Source organism: Terrapene carolina, unplaced genomic scaffold (genome assembly GCF_002925995.2).
Source record: "Terrapene carolina triunguis isolate 2854851 unplaced genomic scaffold, T_m_triunguis-2.0 Scaffold84, whole genome shotgun sequence".
Taxonomy (NCBI): domain Eukaryota; kingdom Metazoa; phylum Chordata; order Testudines; family Emydidae; genus Terrapene; species Terrapene triunguis.
This window is the reverse complement of record NW_020664435.1, coordinates 38,553,670-38,578,588: the sequence shown is the minus strand read 5'-3', so window position 1 is coordinate 38,578,588 and position 24,919 is coordinate 38,553,670. Positions and strand designations below refer to the sequence as shown.

General features: G+C 40.5%; 1 protein-coding gene across 1 annotated transcript in view; it reads right to left on the bottom strand.

Moving 5' to 3' along the window:
• The window catches only part of MALRD1 (MAM and LDL receptor class A domain containing 1), a 528,588-nt gene that overhangs the window by 5,279 nt on the left and 498,390 nt on the right, over positions 1 to 24,919 (bottom strand). Inside the window, exons 35-36 of the mRNA XM_026649425.1 lie at positions 5,152 to 5,234; positions 4,964 to 5,060 (exon numbers count right to left, since the gene is read on the bottom strand). Coding sequence (XP_026505210.1) covers positions 4,964 to 5,060; positions 5,152 to 5,234 — 180 coding nt within the window. The remainder of the gene's footprint in view (positions 1 to 4,963; positions 5,061 to 5,151; positions 5,235 to 24,919) is intronic.

Genomic DNA, 24,919 nt, shown 5'->3' with positions numbered 1-24,919 from the left:
GTTTTAGTCAGAACACAACATACAATGCTATGCAGTCTGTTATAAGAAGAATGTTCCCTCAATTGAATTTTACCACACTCATAACAAAAAAAGAAAAACAAACAAACAAACAAACAAACAAACAGCTAAAGGACAGATGAGTCAATTCTAATTACACTAATCTCTTGAACACATACTTTATAGATGTTTCAGACTGTAAATCTAATAAAAGGTCTTAGTTCCTAAAATATTTACAAAGCTTTTTACACACAATTTAGGCTTGAACAATATAGTGTAGTCATTCCATTCTGCAGAGGAAATGTATGTCAGGGTGCAATCTGGGTAGACTCAAAAGACAGTTATGGTGATTGGTTTAGAATTACTGTAACTCTGGGTTTCTTGCTTGATTAGTCTGCTAACATACTGTCTTGGCTGCCTAGTTCTGTACTTCATTTTATTCTCAGTTATTTTTTGCTACTTTGTATTTTTTTTTTAAAAGGCCTTTGCATCTCTCATCTTGGTCATGCTTAACTCAAAGACTGAGTGATCTCCTGGTTTTCTCTCCTCTAGTTACCTTGTATTCTCTGTCCTAAGTTAATAGCCATCAGAAATATAATTTCTGAAAAAAGGCAAGAATAAACCAAGATCTTCTTACTATGGCATAGAATGTCCTCTCCAGGAAAATACAGTGGTGGTGGAAATAGCTCCTATACAAACAAAGGTGGCATTTGGAGTGCTTTCATAGGCTGATAAAAGAGCTTATGGAGAAGAGCTACATGCCTGTTGATTCCCAGTCTTGTGCTTTGACCAGAAGACCATACCTCCTCTCTCCTCCTGTCCAAAAGAACAGCCTCCATCTCCTGCCACTATCTCCTCTAACCCATTTCCCCAGAGTTTCTGAGTCTGTTTACTCTCTGATCCCTGCCTACTAGTGATGCTGCTGACAAATCCCAGGAGGTTTGGAGTTCTGTGCTCACTGGCACTGACAGGAACAACATCTCCCAAGGTACACTAACACTGTCTCTGGTGGACCAGGCAAAGGGTGGATAATAAAAAGAATCAGAAGACCTAGGGACATTGGCAGTGTAGTAGACAGCGGCAAATAAACACAGCTGATCAGCTTGAAAAGGATTTTCTAGTAATTGTTTAACATTTATCCTGGAAGGGAAAACATCAAGGTTGGGTTGACAACTGCAATGAACTGGAAGCCATCTTAGCGCCCTGCTTCCATTCAGTCAGGAAGGGCATCTGCCACAGAGAAAGGATCATGGCTGGCAGCCTTGCACTGAGCCTGAGCACCTCACTTGTGGATCACAAGCAGGAATGTGGGAACCTGTCAGGTTTCCTCCAGGTTTGGGGTTTCTCTCTCTACAAAAGTTGCCCACAACCCTAATTGAGAGCCTTGTAGTCACTGCCATATTGGAATGTCATTGTGGTAGTGATATACACAGCTGTCAAGCCACGAGGCTGGCTGCTTTTGTCCATTAGGAGAAGAAAGATACAATTTAATCCAACAGATCTCATCATGTGAGTCATAACCCTTAATCCAGCAGCTGTCTAAGGGTAATTGGCCTGCCCCGTTCCCTGTAGCTGCTTTTTTGATGAACAAGATATGCTGCATTACTTGCAGCGAGTCTCCATCAGATGCTAAAACTGTGCCACACACCACTGTGCACAGTCCTGTGCTAGTTCCTTTGAGGTACTGATAGCTCCACTGTTTCCTTTAAAGTGCTATGGGAACAAACACAAAAGCTTATGGGGGTGTCTGAGGAGAAGCAGCTGCAAATGTCTGAATATGCAGCCCCATAATGGTAGGAGAGCCTGAACACCTTTAATCTAATAGCTATTATACAAAAAGGGGCCCAATTGTGCATTACTCTCTCAGGCCAAACTCATTCTGAATAAAGAATGAAGGATTCTTCTGTTAGAGCACTACACTTCTCCCGTGCCTAACACCTAGTGCAAAATCACATCACTCCATAAAAGGTGCAAAGTGGACACTGCTCTTTGTAGTGAAACCATGCTGTGGTAAAGTATCAGGTGACGTTAATCCTTTGGTCACTTAAATGCCTCTGCTGCATCAAATCCTCTTCTTTAAAAGCAGGAGTAACATCTCAGGTCTCTGTGTGGTGCTGTCACATTGTGCATTTTACAAGCTTATACATGCACAAGTCACTTATCATTCAAAGACTTATTCTCAGACTTCAGTGTTACAATACTAACCACTTTTTCCTAGAGTTGCTTTTGATTTTTAAGAAAGCAATTAGGAATGATCTGCATAAACATAGTAGTAAGTTAATGATGATTATTATTTACCAAAATGTGCTAGGTGCTGAACACGCATTTAAGAATACTGAGTTGCTGCCTGGATGAAGTTTGAAACAACGTCCTCATGATCTCATGGCTACAGTGACCTGTGCATCTGAACTTTTGGTCCAAATCAGCTGAAAGTTAATAGTGACCTAAAACAATTGCTGTCTAATGGTGGTTTGGTGCTGTATGTGAAGTGAGTTGGTAATCTCGGTCTAATTCGTACTAGATAGCACTCTGAATCAGAAAAGCCTCCAGCATCACAAGCTACCTTTTTGGAAATCACAGCAGACAGATCAAGGACTAATTAGGCCATGGAGATTGAACTATCTGACTTTTTATCCCCAAATGTGATTCCCTCCAGGTCACAGTTGAGACACATGCAGAGGGTAGTGTGGGGGATCCTGCACTTACTACTATTATTATTATTTGTATTACCATAGAGCTTAGGAACCCCAATCATGGACCAGAATCGCATTGTGCTTGGTTCTGTACAAACACAGAACAAAAAGACTGCCTGCTTGTCTGCTGTTGTCGTTTCATGATGGTACCTCGACTGTGTAGAAAAAAGAAGATTCTAGAGCTGTCATTCTAGCATCTTTTGTCAGCTTATTTAATTAAAATGGTGGGGGGGAATCCTGTTCCTTAAATCCTGGCTGGGAAGCTGGAAGACAAGTGGGTGACAGTTCAGTAACCTTAAGCAGGTAGAAGGAAAAGTTTAGGAAGGAAGAGAAGTAGCATAGCAATAAATAATACTTTACACTACAGCCAGTCAAATTAACAGTAAAAATGTTTTGGGAAAAATACCAAAACATTTTTGCACAAATTTTCATAGAAATTTTAAAAATTTCAGTCAGCTTTATGTGACACTGAGGATAGCACTATTCATCTCACATTTCTATAGTGCCTTCTATCTAAGAACCTCAGAGGGCTGTACAAACTGGAATGAATTAAGCCTTCTACCCAATGAAGTAAGATAACGAAATTTGATTATTCACACTTTAGAGGAGGAAACAGACACAGAGTAGTTAGGTGAGGCCACACAGCAAGTTAGTAGCAAAGCCAGGATTAGAACAAAAATGTTCTTAGTTCATAGCTCACTGCTGTGTCCAGAAGACCATGCTGTTTGCTAGTTATGGTGGAATGTTGATTAGTGGGGTCTCCTCAGCAATAGCCTCAGTTCATAGATTTGCACTGTTTAGCAGTGCTGTTGGGAGAGAGGGGCAGCCGTGAAGAGAAAAAGGTCTGCAGTAAAGTAGGAGCATGAAGGAGATGAGGTGGCTTTTGAAGATGAAGCCTGGAGAAGGGAAACTGAGGGTGAGGGGAGTCTAACAATACAAAAATGATGTGGACAAAGCAGAAGAGCAATAGGAGTTGACAATAAAGAGAGACCCTGGTAGCTAGTTGTTTGTGTGTGTGTGTGTGGGGGGGGGGAAGGAACTGGCATTAAAGAGGATGAAAATCGGGGGGAGATGGGCAGAGAGAAAGAAAGATGAGGAGAATTGACACCATAGAGAGGAGAGGCAACTAGCAGTAGAAAGAAAGAGAGAGAGAGAGAAAGAGAGAAAGAGAGAACAAGAAATCCAGAAAATGCAAAAAGAGAGAGAGAAGGAGAGACTGGACTGTAGGAATGGAAAGAAGGGTTGAGAGAAGAGGAACAGAAAAGGCAGAGAGTGTTGCTAAGGTAACCCCAAGAGACCAGTCAGTGATCTGTGAGTCTGAGGGGTATTTTTCAAAGATTATGAGAAAATGAATGACTGGTTAAAGAGAACCTATGTAGCAGCATTATAGAAACAGCACTTCTTTATTCCAGCCATTCTTGCAATGTTTTTCCTTTCTCCTTTGATAATTATGGTGGAGTCATTTTATATTTTGGCATGTCAACAGAGAGACTGCTTTTATTTGCACAGCCAACAGCACATGAGGCACATGATAGATAGGGCCCCAGCTCTGACGACCTCACAATCTATATGAGTGTGGGCATGGAGGGGGAAGAAGAGAATCGGGGAAGTGGTAAAAGCGTGAATGGTGAAAGAGAAGAAAGCACACAGCTTAGTAGTTCCACAAATTTTGTTTGGATTCTTATTTGTCTATTCAGTCTTTCTGAACTAATCCTTTTTATTGTTTTATTGTTAAATGTTTCTATTCCATGCAGACTAATTTTCACATGGAGGGGGATGCTTTGAAACAAAAGTTCTTCAAGGTTTTGCAAATATTTTAGAAAACATTTAGGGCAAAACTCTGCTCTCTGAAGTACACACGGTGCCTGCTGGCTTCCAGGGGAGTTGGAGGTGTGCATCTGAGAACTGAATCTAGCCTTAGAAGTTCTGAGAAACCACAGATGTCTCCTATGTCCTCCCATTTAAACAGCAAGTAATAAAAGATGGGCGTTTCTGAGCTGTTATGGCCCCTGGGGCTCTGTAATTCAGTGATAACCACACAATGTTGCATTTAAGGTACTCTAAGCAATCAAGATGCATTTCACTGTTTCCAGTCTGAGGTCCACTAAGGTCAGCTTGTGGTGCAAAGCTAGGTTTTATGTTAATAGCGGCATATTTAAGGCAAACAGACTGAGAGGAGATTTAAAAGCTGAAACCTCAGAAACTGGGCAGTTAGCCGTTGCTTTGTGGCACATTTTTGTCTGCTTTTGCACACAATAAAAGGCTTCACTTACGTTCTTGGCACTTTCTTCTTCCAAAGGAAATACAACACAGCGACTGTGATTTTGATCAGTAGGAAAGCTAATGCAACACCCAAGCCAGTCCAAATATCTGCAAAGTCAGACCAATGAAAGAGAAATAAGCACAGGGAAACACTAAAAGAATGGCTCGAATGCTGTTAATGTCTTTTCACCTGACCTACCGTTTCGAAGGAGAAGGGAAACTGAAGTTGGGGGAGGATTAACCTTGATGTGGCAACGATTTCCTTGCCATTCTTTTCCACATCTGGGAATAAGATAAAAAAAAAAGAAATTTTGAGAAAGGAGGACCTGGGAATGCTTTCAAGCAGAGAATGTAGGGAACATACTGCAGGATGACAGAAAGCACTGGAAAGTACAGTTCAGGTGATCCAAATGCTCTCGGGCATTTATAGGTGTGTCCAGAATGCACAACCTGCAGGTTCAACATTTATGGACTGAAAAGGCAAATTATAAATACAAAAAACAAACCAGAAAGGATCATAAGCAGCCCCCACAGTTAGCTGCTCTGTCATCACCGTCCATCACCAAACAGCGTTGTTCTATACCAATACTTGACCAGTGTGACTCATCCCCCCTGTTATTCCTGTTTTCTTTGGCTCCAGCGAGAATAAGACATATATCTGAGTAGAGAGTCCAGTCCCCCCAGTGGAGATGAAGGCATGGGAGCAGGGAAGGGAGAGAAAGAATCTGTGTTTCTTTTTCTTTATTGCTATCTAATCATTTGTTATTTTATTCTTCTTTTCAAAATACAATCCTTAACCAAACTTCCACTAAAAAACCAACTAACCACAATAAACCAGCCACTATAACCCTTTCAAATGACTGTAAAGTTGCTGATCTCTTCATTTTAAGTGGCTCGAGGTTCAATTGTGGAATCCACAGAGCGCACTCTCAATCTCACCATATATGAATGCAATTGAGTGGCAGAGAGAATCAGCTTAGTGCAACGATTTCATTGACCTATAAATACATAAATCCAGAAGCATGTCTATAATCCCAATATCTAGGATGGTCTAGCATCCTGGTAATTATGATGGCCTCTTGCCTTTTACAGATGCTTAGCTCCTTCTCTCCATTACCATTTTGTTTTAATATTTTAATTTAGAGCCAATAAACCACGCACAGACTGTTACATCGAGTTTTAAAATAAGGATAGGCAAATCTATATATTGTGTGAATTACACATGTACAAACAATATTAAAAGAACATTATTAAGGTTGGAAAGTCAAGCATTCAAAGGTAGGAAATCCCAGAATTAAGGTTGCTTGTACAACCTTAAATTGGCCCCTTTGTGCCTGTGCATTATGATACAGTCTTTAATTATATGATCACATCTCTTTTTGTTTCTATATAAAGAGGCTAGGGGGAAGAAAGAGAGATTTCAGAGATTCATGTAGTTTAAGGCCAGAAAGGACCATTAAGTCATTTAGTCTGACCTCCTACATATCACAGGCCATTCCATTTCACCCAGTTACCCCAGTATTGAGCCCAACTTGTGTTTGACTGGAGCATATCTTCCAGAAAGATATCCAGTCTTGATATGAAAAAATTAAGAGTTCACTACTTTGTAGTTTGTTTCAAGCATCAATCACCCTCGCTGTTAAAAATTGTGCCTTATTTCTAATTTGAATTTGTCTGGTTTCAGCTTCCAGTCACTGGTTCTTGTTATGCTGTTTTACTAGATTAAAGAGCCTTTTTGGCATTCAGTGTTTTCTCCCTATAAAAGTACTTATACACTGCAATCAAGTCATCTCTCAGTCTTCTTTTTGATAAGCTAAACAGTTTGAGCTCTTTGCAGCGTTCAACGTACCATATTTTCTCCAGCCTTGCGTCTTTTTTTTTTTTGTTCTTTTGTGCACCCCTCATATTTTTCAACATTCTTTTAAAAATGTGGACACCAATACTGGATACAGTAGGGCAGTATTGGTCTCACCAATGCTGTATACAGAGGGAAATTTGCCTCCCTAGCCTCCTGTTTACACATCCAAGGATCACATTAGCCCTTTCTGTCACAGCATGTTGAGATGCTTGTCCACTATAACCCCTAAATCCTCTTCAGAGACATTGCTTTCTGGTATACAGTACCCTGTTCTGTAGGAATGGCCTTGCCTTCCTTGTTCCTAGGGGTATATCTTTGCATTTAGCTATATATATTAAGTGGATTAAGAACTGGCTAAGTGACAGATCTCCAAAAGTAGTTGCTATGGTGAATCATCATTGAATGGGGGTGTTTCTCATGGGATTCCACATAGTATAGTATAGTACTAGACTGAAGCTATTGAACATTTTCATCAGTAATCTGGAAATAAATATAAAATCACTGCTGATAATGGAAAGACGTTTTGTGAAACAAGAGAAGAGTATAAAGGGAGTTAACCTACTAATCAAGACTTACAGCCTTGGCTTCACCATTTTATTTATTTTTTCCCTTTTATCCGTTGGTAGGGGAAATTTAGTGTAGTATCAGGCACTGGAATAGAATGTAAATCCATCAGACAAGCCATGTTTGTAATCTGGAGATTCAACCAAATCCTTCTGAGGTTTGGCCCTTCATTAATTACAAATTGGCATCTTCTCAAACAAGAAGTTGCAAATGTTATTTTCTCCATCCAGCTGAGATGCCTGCAGATTTCACCAAACCTGGAAATAAAATGGGGTGGGCCTTTCTTTTCAATCAAAACCCAACCCAGCATATGTGGATACTGAATGCAGCTTTTACTGAAGCCAAACTCTTTTCTGGATGAAGGGGAGGAAGGTGTACAAAATGTCTTTACAAAAGTTTGCCCACATTCTTGTAGGGCCAGATTCTGATCCTCTTACTCGTGTTGAATAGCACCTTATACCACATATGCACTCCTGACTTCAGTAAGACCATTTGTGGAGAATGTACTCTCCAATTTGAATGGAAGGATCTGGTCCTTAATGATTAAAGAAAGATGTTAAACATAGCCAGTCCATGAATTAAAAACAATTGCAAACAATATTTCTGTACAAGCCATACAGTGAAATCTCAATTATCCCAATGAAGTGGGGAACATTGGGAATCCTGAGATAATTGAGAGAATTTTCAAAATCAATAAATCAAATGAGCATGACCTTATTCAGGATAACAAGGAGGTTTGGATAACTGAGATTCAGAAAAATGACACTACTATTTGTCAGCAATACACAGATGACATCCTGCATTACATCACTTTCATATCAGATGCACAGAAATCTCTCAATATCCAATGGCTGCCTGAGATCTGGTTGAGGTGGCACTGGTAGGGAGAGGGAAGTATTTGACTAACTTGTCAGCTCTATAGCATTGCCCTCAGATTGTTAAGGCAAACTTCAACCTTGGTGTAAAACTGGATTTCTCACTGTTTCTGAATACCCAAATAGCCATTGCCACAAAAATTACCCTTTTCCATCACTGGTGGCAAGAAGACCACACCCCTTCCTGACAGATTCAGATTTAGGCACAATGATCTAGGCATTCATGGCTCTTGGTTTGGTTACTGTGATTCTCCATTCCTAGGTATGAAATTGCTGATCTTGTAAAAGTTAAAATTGATCAAGAATACGACAGCCTGACCACTCAACAACACAGGCTGTAGAGAGTATGACTCCAAGGTGTTTCACTGGCTCCCCAGGGAATTTCAGGTCAAACACGAGGACTTGGTCCTATTCTCCCAGACATCCCCAATTTTCAGCTTCACGCTGCATGATTAGCACAACAGCAATGTTCAGTGGAACACAGAATTGTTGACCCTAAGAATGAAATTCATGCATGCAGGAGACCGAACTTTCTCTGAAACTAATTCATAAACCTGGAGCTCACTCCTGAAAGAGACCAAGATGATCCTAAGACCATCAGCAGAACCAAAGACAAAACCCTATTTCTTTGACCAGGCCTTCACACAGGAACTCTGTACTAAAACAAAACAAAACAAAACAGGAAAACGAACTAAACAGAACCAACCAAACCCCTACAACTGAAAGGAGAGAGATATTTATGTGTACACCTCTATGGACTTGATTCTCCATTGCCTTGTGCCTTGCATAATCACTTACATCTTTGCAAAATGGGTGTAAAATGTCATCATTCTGATCTGGTGGTGATTTACACTCACTTTGCCCTCTGCACAGGTATATATGACTAGCAAAGGTGGAAGGCAGCAGAAAAATCAACCTCATAGTCTCTCTTGGACCTGTTTTGTAAGTAAAAAAAAAAAATCTCCCGAAAAGATGTGCAAGGCAACCTCCTGATTCAATAGCAAATTAGACTGTAAACTCTAAATTAGACTAAACTCTATCAGGGCAGGGAATATGTTTCCATGTGTGTTTGTAGGGCAAATTACAAAATAAGGCCCAATCCGGACTGAGGCCTTTGGGCATTATTGGAATAATGCAAATAATAAATAACAGTAATCATAATATCAGGCAGCTATATAAGGAAATGAAGGCAGATTTCTTAGCCTTCATTATATAGAGAGATATAATGTTGGTGTCTTACTGTCTTGAACTGAACTTTAATTGCTCCAACAGCTCCAGGTAGGTCTGTGCAGCTTGTGGTATAAACCCAAGAGTCAGGTCACTTGAAGTCAAGTTAATGAAGGAGAACACTCCTAATTACCCTTCCCACTGCTGTGATTACACTGTACTCACAGCACATTACTTTCAGTTGAAAGGCAGATGAGTTGCTTCCGTCAAAGTCACTATTAGTTTCCTCTTAAGATTTGGGCAATTGGGGATACACAAATTATGATGTGAAGGAGAGACCCTCCAGGACAGAGGTCAGATACGCTCTCTGGGCAATATGTTAAGTCTCCACCAGCAGGGGTGCAGGAGTTTTGAAGGAATTCCTTAAAAAAGCCTCTCTTACCCTGGAGCTATTCATTTTATTTTAAGACAGGCAATTGTAGAAGTCACTGAATAAATCCCTTGAGCCATAAAGCTCTGAAGTTCCACATTAAGAGTGTACAATTAATTTGCTTGGACTAATTTCTTGCTGACTAATTAGCAGTTGCACATTTCAAAGAAGTGCTAGATTTCTAAAAGCCATCCAGCTCCTACCTGAACTAGGGAGATAACCATTCCTATCCATCCAGGCAAGGGGCATCCTCATAGTGAAAACAGGAAGAGGAAGAGAGAGAAACACAGATAAACCAGCATTTAGAATCCTTCCATCCCAGTACACAATCCTAATCTATCCTGCCTGATAAAATGTCTTCCGCTGTTAGCAAGTTCAGATGGGAGAGTCACCCTGGAGTGGGACAGTTTTAACTCTTCCAATTTTGCCCCTAGGATTTCCAACTCATTACTCCCTAATACCTATACTGGTAATGCTGTGGAATGAACTATAGCACTACCTATTTTTCTGCACCCTGGGCCTGTGGTCGTGGCTCATTTAACTCAGGAAATAAGGAACAGGCAAGATTTTTTCCTTTTATGTGTTCATACAGGGCAGGTCTAATTTACCAGGACCATGTCTGGATGAGACACTGCTGCATCTCAGGCTACAGAACTTTATATTACATTAAGGACTGTACATGTAAAACTCAAAACAATGAGAACTAATGCAAATGTTTATTTCCAATGCCTTCAATTTGATTTGAATATCTCCAGCTTGGGTCTGATTCTCTACTTGTGCAGTCATTTGCACTTGTGCAAAGTGGATGTAAAATGCTACCTCTCTGATGTAATCGCATTATACACCACCCTTGCACAGAGTAAACTACCAGTGCAAGGCAGTGGCGAATCAGGCCCGTGACCTTCAAATGTAAAGGTGAGAAGAGCTCCTCATTAGCTGAGCAGGAAAAACACTCAGTGAGCTGTATTTTCAATGAAGGGCTTGATGTATTTGAATAACTGAATGCTGAAAGCTGCTGTTTTCCCTACAGCAATAGTTACTAATGTTCCATAATGAGGAAGCTGCATGGATGTCAAACAGTGTTCTGTAGTTCTATTTTAGAGTCCGGCAATCCTTTGTCAATCCAATTTATTGGTAATACCTCATTCAAGGGCTCTCCTGTTTAGTGTGGGATTTGAAAAATGGCAAAACTACTTTTAATCACAAATAAATGCTTCAGCTAAAAGTATTAAACTTACCCTCCTCACGTGAAAGTTAACCTCTCAAATGCCAGATAAAATTTCAATAAAGTAATTTAAAAGGCAGATTAAATTACTAATCACTGCCAGGAACTTTTTGTGATAATGGAAATGCAGACAGAATAATTCCATGTGTTTGTTTATTTCAATCTATACAAATATATACCAAGGATATATATTTAAACTAAGATTTAAATTTTTAATTTTTTTATTGACATTTTTGGACTGACAATGATTTTTTACTTTGGTTGTTGTATACACATGAGATACACTTGCCTCCTAAACTGTCACACTGCACTAATCTCGTGACTGCTTTGTGATCACAAATTCACTATTGCTACATTTGTAACATGGGTATATGGTGATTATAATGTAGTGCCAACAGCGTGCAGGAGGGGTGCTATATCCATTCATGCCATTCAACATACTCCTGCCTGGGCACCGGCTAGTGGTGGAGCCAAGGTGTAAATGAAAGGAACTGTTTTGTTCTCTGTGAAACACAGAGACTTTAGTTATGTCCAGTGGCTGTGTAGGGATATAAGAGGGTTCCTTGCACTCCCACCCCTCTTTCCCCCTGGGCATCCATCAGACAATTGGGCATAATCTGGACCAATATTAAACATAAATTCCTGTTGTCCTGTAAAGTGGGGAAAATATAGGGTGAAACGTGAAAGTCCTTCCAATGCATTGCTGACATATGCTTTCTCTCTGCAGAGTCACAGTGAGTGGCATTTAAACTGTCTTACCATTAAATACTACACTACCACCTTCACTATAAGCTTGTGAGCATGCTGAAGACAGCAACTCTTCATTGCTTCATGGCAACCAATGGTTAGAGGAGTACGGGACAAAGGCAGCCCACTCCCTCAGTACCATAATTTCCCATGTCCACTCCCATTGATATAATTAATTTAATCTAGAAAGAAACAAACACAAGTTCTCCGATACCTTTCCAAAATGCTGGTACCCATTATCCATTAGCTAATGTAATATGATTTGCAACAGCAGAAGACATGAGTACTGTGAATATACCCATGCTGTCTGCTGATCAGAACAACAGCTAGAGGCCAGGTTGCCCTCTCCTGTGGTAAAACCCATGGGAGGAGGAGACTCTGTGTTGGGGGTGGGAGCGCTAACATTGCATAGAAAGAGTTGCAGACCCAGCCTTCAAATCCCACAGATACCGAAGGAGGCCAGACCCATCTATGCAGACCCCTTATGTCTCTGCACCCACTGAGGAATTCTGGTGCTCTCCAGCTCCCTAACAGCATGAATTTTAGTCCCAGTGGAGCCAGATGGACCAATGGTGCATTTGCAGGGTGGTAATTCAGTGCTCCTGTAACTTGCAGCTGCAATTTAACAAGCATGTAGATATTGCAAATAGGTTTATATCTGCCTGCAATAATTGTATCTAATTAGATTTCCTTTTATTTTGTGGAATGAGGAGGCCTTGAACAAATTTAAAGAACTAATGTCAGCTGTTAAACATCTACATGAAACAAGCTCTGGACTGAAAGCATGTGAGCGAGCTCGCACAATTGGATGTAACTGCTCATCAAGTCTGGAGGAACCATTTACTGCTGGGGAGAAGGCAAAGAGTTGTCTTGTTTTAAATAGAGCTGGTTGGAAAAATAGAGATGAAACTTTTTGTCGGAATTTGCCAGTTCATCAAAATTGAAACATTTTGCAGATGGTTCCATTTTGATTATGTTTTGACGGAACCCAGGCAGCTCACCCACCCAGCTTGGTGGGCTACTTGGCAGTCCAGGCTTCCAGATTCCCAGATCCTTACCAGCTCACCTGGCAGGCTGATGGGAAGCCAGGAACCTGGAAGCCCTGTTTGTCCTGGCTCCTGAGATTACAGCTCCTCGGCAGCCCCGGCTACTAGTTTCCGTGGCTCCAGGGCAGCCTCCAAGGAAAACTGCCTCGAGCTGAGGCTTCGTTCCCTTTCATGGAGGATTTCAAAGTTTCATTCCAAATCAGAACCAAATTCAAAATATCAGCTGCCTATCTTCAGCTAGAACACACTGGACCTGAATCTGATCAGTTACACTGCTTTTAAACTAGAGTAACTCTATTGACTTTATTGGAATTACTCCTGATTTAAACTGGCATGATGCCCCCAGAATGAATATTTTTCTTTATATCTTATACCTTCCTAAAGGAATAGACATATATGCAAATTGCTTGTTTAATCATTTGCCTTGGTGGCTTCGTACATTTTGGTATGCACAGCATTCTCCATGGAGTATTACACAATCAGAGTGATGTGGATGTAGGAGAAAGTTACATTTCCTTAGCTCGTTAAAAAAAAAGCTGCTAGTTTAAGTAATCCTTGATTCCAAGTTAAAATATATTGCACACACTGAATATTATGGCAGAATTTGGCCCAGTGAGGACTACAGAAATGAAATGGAACCATTCCCATAGCAGACGATCAGACTTGAAATCTATCATTTCAAACATGTACAATTGTTTTAATGCTATATTTTCTCACCTTCTTAAATAGTGGTTCTTTTGTGTCTAGTTTTAGAGATTTTTCACTGTCATATAAAATAACACTGCTGGCTAAAAGCCAATAATGAGACACTACAGAAAATAACTCCTGGTACTGAAGAAAAGAAAGGTTTATGCTAGGTTCAGTAAACAGGAAAATGACTGCCTCGCCAGCTAAACCATTAAACAAAATAAAACTTACAAAATCTATTTTCCAGAAGAAATATTTGTTTTATTTTTTTATGTAAAGTGATTGTTTTTGATGCAATATTTCTAGGCAAAAAGAACATTTCAACACTATCACATTTAGAGGTCAAACCACCAAATAAACCTTGTCTTTTTATCTAAACTGGTGTTGACATTAAAATGCAACACCACTGAAAAGAAACTGAGAGGCTGAAAGTGGTGAGGTCGGTTAAACACACTGGCCATTGGCCACTAGAGATCAGAGTTCAAAGGGTGGCTTAAGTCACAAGGGAATACCAATATCCAATGGTTCATCCTAGCCCACAGCTTTTGCTCTTTACAAAAGTACCATGCCACAATGCAGGACAATAAGTTACCCTTTGCTTAAGAGAAACTCTAGAGTGTAATAGCAGGAATGTTGCAGATATGAACGTCCTCACTGCGACTTAAGCGGTGGAGCCCTTTGTCCAGCTGGATGGAGAAGGTGAATTGCTCCTTTTAACTGCAGGGATGGAGCTTGTCCAGCAGACTGGTAGGAGGGGGTGTGGTGTCTCTTTAAGGTGCCCCTCCCTGAAAGAATTACCTGTTACAGCTAAAGAGGCAGGAAGCATTACAGCCAGACCAGATTAGCATGCAGGAGATGCTGCCTTGTTCCCCGCTAACTGACGAGAAGGGAAAAGGGGCATATTTATTCCCAGGGCAGTTCAGGGAAAGCCCTCTTTAATCTGAACCAGGCTAGCAGCACACCCTCCTCCCAGCCATGGAAGTAGTCAAAATACTAGGTTTCTTCATTATATGCGATGGCCCTTACACTAGTCACTCCTTTTCTTGAGGGGCTGGGAAGGAATTTTCCCTCACTGCCAGAATGGCTGAGGCAGGGTGTATGGGGGGGGGGGGGCGGTTACCTGCCGCACAGCAAGTTAGGGACCTGGTGGGGTAGGAAAGTCGGGGTTAGGCTATCGTGTCACAACTCATTATGGAAACTTGTGGCAGATGTCCACTCCAGTTAACTCCATATGAATGGATACAGCAATTCGACACAATTGATTCGTAAAGGATTTAAAGAGGGCATCCTTTAAAAGAACAGAAAAAGGGGGTTCAGGGCTCCTATGACTGGTATGGGAGGTAGTCAACCACCCTTTCTTTACAGCCCACATTAACTCTCCTAAAAGTAGCAGTGGCAAGGTCTCAGCAGTGGTCTGGGTAGAACCAGGATGGAAAAGGGCTGACAGCAGCCCCCACGTATATAGAAATGTATATGGAATTACCTGCACTATACTATTTTACATGTCAGATACTCCCAGATATTTAAGAATAAAGTTGCAACCTAATTAAAACTACATCCAATGTTTCCTGTCCTTCTGGCAATGTAGATAGGGGTAGAGTTAAAAGATTGTACTAGTATAAGATAGGTTGCCGTGCTACAATAGTGTAAAAAGTGTTTGACTCCCTTTTCTCAGTTTGCACTCCTCCCACCCCTTTTGCAAGGTTTTCCCTCTCTTTGTGTTCCCCCTGCTCTCTCTCCTCATTTCTTAGTTATAATTTTTGTAAGGGTATTGAGTGTGGAATATGAAAATGGACTAATAGATGACAAATGAATCTCTGCATTGATCAAATTACGGCTAGGAGCCTGCCCAGTGTCTGACCATTGTATGTACATAGTCCATCACAGTAAAAACGTCCTCCTCTTTGACAAGTGCCACCAAATTCATATACAGTTAAAATAAGCGAGAAAATTTGTAGAGGAAATACTGGGTTGCAAAGCTGCACCTGACTGCAGAAAGTACAAACACTGTAGCTTTAAGACAAACCTGGTGGCTCCAGAGAAGAAAGCTTCTGCTTAATGATAATTTTGTTGCTAGAACAGATGGGGATTAGAGATCAATAAAAAAAAATCTAATAAAATACCTGAATATATTTACACTGGCTAGATTTTACCATGATCACCTTCCTTTTGCTGTTTTGCTCTTATTTGTTTTTATGTCTGTTTATTCATATTCCCCTTTATGCCTCCATGGTCTCTTGTTGCATTCCTTCTTGATTTAAAACAAAAAAATCTATTGTCATGTTAATTTCATTATGATTTACTCTCTGTGTTTTTTCTTATCTGTAATTCTAGTGTTACTTGTCTCTTGATTATATTTTCATGTCTGTTTTAGTATTTCCACATTGGGATGCTATACCCTTTTTTGGACTTTAGTCTCTTTTTTTAAGCTGTTTTGGTTCTGCAGCTGAATTGAAAGCATCTTATTTTACAAGCTGGAGTTTGTTGAAATGAATAAATTGGGTTCCTCAATAAACACTGGTCTATTACTGTGCAATAATCAGAGAGAGTTTGCAGCACTGCATTATTTAGACACTACTGCATTATCAGTTCTATAGTGATAGGAAATGGACATTTATCCCAGTCAAAGCCGGTCTGCATATCTGCTTTCAATTGCTGTTTACCTTCTGAATATCTTTCAAATGAATGAATCTGCAAAGCCCTGATAAAATTAAACAGTCATTTAAAAGGCTTGAGCAATGACTATGTTTCATTGTATGTGTTATGCCACACATCTTTGTTAAAAAAAAATCTGTGATAAAATTATTTTCCCTTTTTTTTTTAAATCTTGGTCTGGTCTTCTTATCAGTTGAAATGGCCTGCTTTAACCTGAGCCTGCCAGCAGAAGACATGACTCTTATTGCAGTACAGATTGGAGATTCTAAATCATTTTTTGTCATTCCCAGACAATCATAAATTCATCTCTTCCCACTCCCACTGGATACAACATTACACAATAATGTCTAACACAGCCTCTTCTTAACATTTTACAAGTCAGGTGCACAACTGTAGCACCAGAGGGAATCAATAATTATGAAATGTATTCTTTCAAAACTTTTCTTTTACATATTTCAGTTGTACACTTCCAGGAATGAAAAGCAGCAGCCCTGCATTGTCAAACTTCCCCATTATATGGAAACAATGGTTTACATTGCATTTGAAGCATTCATTTCCCAGTAAAGGCTGTACAATAAATTGTTGGCATCACAGGCACCAACTCCGTGAGTGGTCTGGGGCATAAGCACCCACCGAAAAAAAATAGGGGGTGCTCAGCACCCTCAGGGCCAGATTAATCTTTTGTGGGCCCTGCCCCCTGCTCTGCCTGTGCTCCATCCTGAGGCCCTGCTCCACTTCTTCCCCCTGAGGCCTCACCTGCCACTCTGCCCTGAGGCCCCGACCCCACTTGGCCACTTCCCCCTAAGGCCCCGCCTACGCTCCACCCCAAGACCCCACCCTTGCTCAGCCTCTTCTCCCTGAGGCCTCGCCTGCCACTTGCACAGAGGGGAGGGAGTGGAGAGAAGCACCACTGGCACAAACAAAAGTCAGCGCCTGTGGTTGGCATACTCCACATGTAAAACAATAATATGATGATGTCCCCACATTGATTGTAGTTGTCCTCTTTTGATATCCACAAATGAATTCCATAGCAGTTAGGGGAATTCTCACTCCGATTTCCAGAAATATAGCTTAAATTATAAGATATTTACTGGACTCTAGGACAATTTGGACACTATATAAATAATGACACAAAAAATCCCTGACATTAAAAGAATGTCATTAAGGTTGCAAAGTCAAGCCCTCAATCATTAGGAAATAGCAGATTTAAGGATGCCTGTGCAACTATAATTGAGGCTTCTTTTGCACAGGCATTAAGAGAACATCTTTAATTACAGAATCTCATGCTATTATTTCCTCCGACACTGGGAATGTTACCTCTGGCATTTCCTAATGTCTGAGTACTTGACCTTGCAACTGTAATGTCACAACATTAAAATAGTTTTTGGTAGGCAACTTCCTATGTTTTTTAAAAGGAAAACCAGATTTTATTCTGAACAGTGTAACAACTCCTCCATCATCACCAGGGTTTAAACCCTGCAACTTCAGCATTGGGAATGACCACATTAGCTGGCAGTACGAAAAGAATGAAATATTAGCCTCCATCCACATTCCTGAAACTTACTGAGCAAATCACATGGCTGGAAGCTGATTGTCTGCCAGAGTTCAATGGTGGGTTGAATGGTTTACTTCATGGCACTCTGCTATAACTAAATCCTGCATCCTAAATCCTTAGTGCCCAACACTCCCTGAGTATAAAGTGGCACCCTATCAAATAGCTGCAACACTTCTCCACTCTATAAGCTAGATCCTCAGCTGCAGCCTAGGAACACTCGGTGCAGGTGAGGAAGCAGGAGTCCAAAAGTGTCCATTGCTCTCCCCCGATCCTGGCATTACTCTGCAATAGGCCAGTCTCTGGTGCAAATTGGAGCTGCCTTCAGGTGACTCTAAGCTGCAACATCTGGCAAGAGCCCTAGGGCTAGAAATGGCATCCAAGGATCTCCAGGGCATATGGAACCCCTGCTCTTGTTCCCTTCCTCTGGCCATGGCCCTAAGCCACCAGTTGGGAGAGGGTGGCATGGAGCCACAACAGGGGTTTTAGATCACCCAAGGATTCCTGGAGGCTTGATCCGCAGTGTTTAGGGGCTTTGTGCACCAGTTGAATGAGGCCCAGGATCAGAACCTATTTCTTTTTAAGTTGTGTAAATCTCACAAATCAGGTCTTTTCATTCACCTATTTTTTCTCAAATACAAAGACACTGATGTTTTTCATCTCTCTGAAATATAAAACATAAGTCATCACTGCAGAGCTGTGGTGGATGGTTGCCCACTACTACACGAACACAAAGAGAACTGTAAAGTAGGAACTTTGCCTCACCCTTCTCTCCTACAACCAACAGTCATAACCAAACAAATGATACACCATTTCACAATGCTTCTCACAGCGTTAGGGTGCTGAGACAAAAATACTGCAACTAATACTTTGCGTTCTTGATAAGGAAAGAAAATCATAATGATCCTATTAGCATATAAAGTTGAGAAGCATCCTGGAAAGCAGTGACAAAAATGATTTGAATTAGTCAGTTCAGTGGCATATATAGGAGACTGCACTGATGGGAAAGTATGACAGCTTCTCTTCTGACACAAACACTGCATCCTGAAAAGATATTTCCTTTTTTTTTTTTTTTTCCTAGACAGACTTTTTCCTACCAGTTCTAGTGAATCTGGAACTCAAGTTTTTCCTGTTCTCTAAAGCATAACTGAGGTCTTGAATTATAACATTGTCAATTTTTTCTGTCCAAAAATGCTACCTCTGTCCTCCGAGATGCACTGGTTTCTACAGATTTTACAGCCCACTGTTTCAAGGTAGACTTTTTATCTATCAGCTCTCCAACTTTTGCAGCTTTGTTACTTATATTGTGGCAGTACCTAAAAGCCACAATCAGGATTAGGGCCCCATTGCTGTAGGGTCCGTACACCTAGAAGAAAGAATGGTTCCTTCCCCCACAGAATTCAGAGTATAACAAGACACATATTGGGTAGAAAGGAGGGAGAAACATTATATAAACAAATGGTAAGGATGATGATAGGCATATGCCATGTTAGTTCCTGTGTTGCCAACTCTTGCGATTCTATCACTCATGACATTTGGTTTGTTTTTAAAGCCCTAACTCTGAGTCATGTGAATATGTGAGAATCTCAGCTTTCATTTAAAAAATTTCTAGTTTCTAGCCCTTATGACTGCAGAAAAAAGCTTAAAACATGACCCCAGTACATCCTAAAGATTCAAAAGCCAGAATTTAAATAAAAAGAATGCAAAAAGTCAATGTCATGATTTGTCAGGGCCTGATTTATGATGTTTGCATATTTGCAGTTGGTAATACCATAGTTCCTTTTTAAGATATAGATATAAACAATCTCTAAGTACTAATTATAGCTAGTTCCTCCTCTTTTACATTTTTAACTTATCCCTAACTTATTTTCAAGTTTTGAAAGGCCCTGTTTACCTGCAAGTAAACATGTGCCAGTGGATTAACACCACTAAAAAAAATAAGATTAAAAATCCTAAATTCCCCTGTTATGCCAAATTCTCCTCTGACCCATAACCCCATCTCAGGCTCATTGAGAGAGTAACACCTAGTCTCACTTTAAAGGTTTTTTGGGTCTCTCTGTCAGCAGCCATTTCATTTTGTCAGCTGAAATGATACTCCAGATTCCAGAGGGAGGGACTCAGGGCTGTGAAGGTGCAAGGTCTCTGGCCTTCTGGAGGTCTGGCTTCATGTCTCAGGAGATGGTTGAGGCTCCTACCCCACGGGTCTCTCCTCAGGGGTCCCTGGGGCTTAAATTCAGGCTCTGAGAAGTGGGCCAGAAATGGGAAAGCCCTCTCTGACTACTTCCCTCCTACTCCCACTGCTGCTCTGGCTGCAGCCGAAAGAATTCTCTTATTTCTTGGGGGTCAGGAGGTCTGACTCTGCTCCCTCATGTGACTGTCCTTGAGGGGCTGGGCTATTGAGGCCTAGGGGAGTTGGGTAGGAAGGGAAAGGGGTTAAGCCTAGCCTGTAGCTTTAAAAAGAGAAGTGCATTTTGAATAGCAAGCAGTTTTTCATTAAAGTACTTCTTGAAGTTGTTGTGCAGTGATCTCTGTGCACTGTTAACATGTCACCACATGATGTTGTTTATTTATTTGCAGTTTCTCATAACTCTTTAAAACTAGGTGCTTTTGTTTTTTAAACCTTACTCTAATGAGGATAAACTTTAGTGCTATTAAGTACCGTACTTCAAGTTTCAACTATTCTCCTAAAGAGACTAAAGCAACTTTATATTGTACTAAAATCTTGGATTGGCAGCGGTGGTTAACCGCAGGACAGAAAGTTATGTGCCAGGGTAGACTATGGAATGGTTCACCATAGCTATTTATTGTAAATCTCACAGAGCTGCCCTGTGCCAGAGCAGTATATTCTCACATGCTCCAGAGGAAATGCTAATCCACAGGCCCGTCTGTAAATGACAAATCAAAAAAACAGCTGCTTGTGTACTCTATGGCATTGGCAGCTGGTCCCAAATAAGTAGTGGGACTGGAGGTGAATATCTGCAACCTGCCCCTCTATCCTGCAAGCTGATCATATTTTCAAAATGAAAAAGCGGAGGTCAAGGGGATCACAGAGAACTATGTTGGCAATGGATGAGGGAGCTTGGCAATAGATGAGGGAATTAAAAGGAATGCTTGCTTCCCTCTCACACCTTTCAGATTAAAGAACTGGGACACTTTGCAGTAAAAGGCAGGGTGGGAGAAAACAGTTTCTTTCTCAGTCACCCCTTTACTGTTCTCTCTTGATCTTACATTCTCGCCCTTCAATCTCTGTCTTACCTTTAACACACCATTTTTCCTACACCCTTTAATTGACTCTCCCACCTCCCTCCTAAACCTTCTTAGCTTCCTCAGGCCCCTCACCAGGTCAGAAACACACCACATATCTACCTGTCCTCAGGAGAATAATCCACCTCTTCCTACCTAGCCTCTCTACCATTCAGAACCAGCTGAGCTGAGAGGAGCCAGAATGAGGCAGGGGCATAAACTGCACTTTACTCAGCCTGACTTGATGAGGGGATTAAATAGCTGAATTATAGGACAGTGAATTACTTCCTTTCCGGAGCAAAGAGGGGTCTGGAAAAGAATTGTGACTCAGGTCTTACTCAGGTCTGACTCATACACAGGCTGAGCCTAAAGTTTCATTCAAGTCCTAACATTATATATTCATCTACTTGTTATCTTCAGAAATGCAGTTGGAAACCTACTCTAATCATATATTGGTTAAAATAATTGGCTTTGCACATTTCCCCCACTGAGTATCCCATTTTTAATAAGTGAAAACAACCATCATTATTATGAACTAGTGAGGATTTGGAGGGCCAGACAGCACACGCATCCCAAGGTTTAATACCATAATATTCCATGATCATATACAATTCTTGCAGTTCAAGTAACAGCACACATGCATCAACTCATGATCTTTTGCTCTAAAAACACAGACCTCTACCACTGAAGTTTAGGAGAATCTCCATTTGCTTGCCATGGCATTAGGGCTTAAAGTTACTTTGTAGGCCAGCTATTACATGAGGTTATAATCACAAATAATGGTTTCAACCAGAAGACGGTAGTGCTACAGGATTATCCACATATAGCAATTAGTACATTACAGTCTTTTCTGAGCTCCCTTGCCTGAAAACTTGGAATGGAAATCCAACAAAATCAAGATCTCTCATGAGATTTCAGTACTTTCTAATTTTGGAGAGGAGACTAATACCACAAGAATAGGTTTTTGTGGTATTTCTACATAAGATCCTACTAACAACTGGAAATGAAAAAAGAAAGCAAAAAATTACAAACAAAACCAAAAAAGTTAAATCAATTGTTTCAAAATCTAATTCAGCTAGTTCTAAATTTGGGGTGATTGAGCTGATTAATATTTTGTTTGAACCAGTTCACCAATCCCTTATAAGAAGACACTTGGCAAACACTGGATTAGAACAAAGACATTTCATGATGGAGCTGATCCATTTATTAGTAAGAGCAAACTGTACTGCTGAGCAATTGAGATTACACCTTTATGTTCAATTTCATCAGAGTGGAAATAACTCAGTTATATTAAAAGTTATGAAAGTTTTCGGAGGACTACAATTCAAACAGAGACCATTTCAGAGGAATTATTAGACTCAGAATGAGATTAGGCTTGAAACAGTCAGTATTACTGAAATGACAGCTACAAATCAACCGGTGACCCCATACATATTAGGTCAGAACTTATGGCAGACTGCAAGATGGAGAAGGAAAAAATACAAGGTCAAATCCTGCCTTTAAGAAACCTAACCATACAAATAATATGATGCAATGGTTTCATTATTCAATGGACTGTCTTCCTTAGGGCTTGTCTTCACTACCGGGGTAAATCGACCTAAATTATGCTACTCCAGCTATGTGAATAACGTAGCTGGAGTCGTCGTATCTTAGGTCAACTTATCCGAGTGTCTTCACTGTACTCTGTCAACAGGAGATACTCTCCCATCGACTTCCCTTACTCTTTTCGGGGCTCTGGAGTACCGGAGTCGACTGGAGAGCGCTTTGTGGTTGATTTAGCGGGTCTTCACTAGACACCTGCTGCATCGATTGCATCGAGGTCTTCTTGTCCAGTCCTCTGTACTCAAGGCAGGACTAAGTATTCTTTAGACAATTCCTGACAGGTATTTGTCTATCCTGCTCTTAAAGAGCTCCAATGATGGAGATGCCACAACCTCCCTAGGCAATTTATTCCAGTGCTTAACCACTCTGACAGTTAGGGAGTTTTTCCTAACGTCCAACCTAAACTGCCCTTGCTGAAGTTTAAGTCCATTGCTTCTTGTCCTATCCTGAGATGTTAAGGGGAACAATTTTCTCCCTCCTCCTTGCAACAACCTTCTATGTACTTGAAAAATGTTATCATGTCCCCTCTCAGTCTTCTCCTCTCCAGACGAAACAAACCAAATTTTTTCAATCTTCCCTCATAGAGCTTGTTTTCTAGAGCTTTAATCATTTTTGTTGCTCTTCTCTGGACTTTTTCCAATTTGTCCACATCTATCCTGAAATGTGGCACCCTGAACTGGACACAATACTCCAATTGAGGCCTAATCAATGAGGAGTAGAGCAGAAGAATTACTTCTTGTGTTGTCCTTACAACACTCCTTTTAATACATCCCAGAATGATGTTTGCTTTTTTTTTGCAACAGTGTTACACTGTTGACTCATATTTAGCTTGTGATCCACTATGACCCCCAGATCCCTTTCCACAGTACTCCTTCCTAGGCAGTCATTTCCCATGTGTGCAATTGATTGTTCCTTCCTAAGTGGAGTACTTTGCATTTGTCCTTACTGAATTTCATCCTATTTACTTCAGACCATATCTCCAGTTTGTTCATATCATTCTGAATTATAATCCTATCCTCCAAAGCACTTGAAACCCCTCCCAGCTTGGTATCATCTGCAAACTTTATAAGTATACTCTCTATTCCATTATCTAAATCATTGATGAAGATATTGATCAGAACCGGACCCAGAACCTGTCCCTGCAGGACCCCACTTGATATGCTCTCCAGCTGACTATGAACTCTCTGGGAATGATTTTCTAACCAGTTATGCACCCACCTTATAGTGGCTCTATCTAGGTTGTATTTCCCTAGTTTGTTTATGAGAAGGCCATGTGAGACAGTATAAAAAGCCTTACTAAAGTCAAGATATACCATAGCTACCACTTTCCCCCATCCACAAACCTTGTTACACTGGCAAAGAAAGCTATTAGGTTGATTTGACATGATTTGTTATTGACAAATCATGCTGACTGTGACTTATTACCTTATCTTCTAGGTATCTGCAAATGGATTGCTTAATTATTTGCTCCATTATCTTTCCAGGTACTGAAGTTAAACTGACTGGTCTGTAATCTCCCCTTTTACAGATGGGCACTATATTTGCCCTTTTCCAGTCCTTTGAAATCTCATCCGTCTTCCATGACTTTTCAAACATAATCGATAATGGCTCAGATATCTCCTCAGTCAGCTCCTTGAATATTCTAAGGTGTATTTCATCAGGCCCTAGTGACTTGAAAACATCTAAATTGTCTAAGAATTTTTAACTTGTTCTTTCCCTGTTTTAACCTCTGATCCTACCTCATTTTCACTTGCATTCGTTAAGTTAGATGTCCAAATGCTACTAAACTTTTTGGTATAAACTGAAACAAAAAAATCATTTTGCCATTTCCACATTTTCTGTTATTGTTTTTCCCCCCTCATTGAGTAACAGGCCAATCCTATCCTTGGTCTTCAAAGGATAGGCATCTGTGTGCCTTGTTTAGCCAACAAACTGCAAGGACAAAAGTGCAAAGTGAAATCCAATATTCCATTAAAAAAAAAACCCCAAACCAAATAAACCTTCAGTCGTTCTACCGCTAAGTCAGCTAAATGCAAGGTTCTATATCAACGTGAAGATCTTTGGTAGCAGATTTACACAATATTCTGCCTCACTTATGTTCTGCACTTTGGTGTGCTGGCTTTTTGCTCTGGACTTGTCTTAGCCGTTTTTTAATGAACAAGGAGTGAACAACACAGTTTATTTAGCCAGTGACCTGTTTTGTGAAGTAAAAGTTGAACTGATATTTTTCTACATGTTATTCATCACAACATTCACCTGCTTTTTTGTTAAGCTAGGTTTGCAGATGGAGCTATGCTTATTTACACCAGCTGAAGA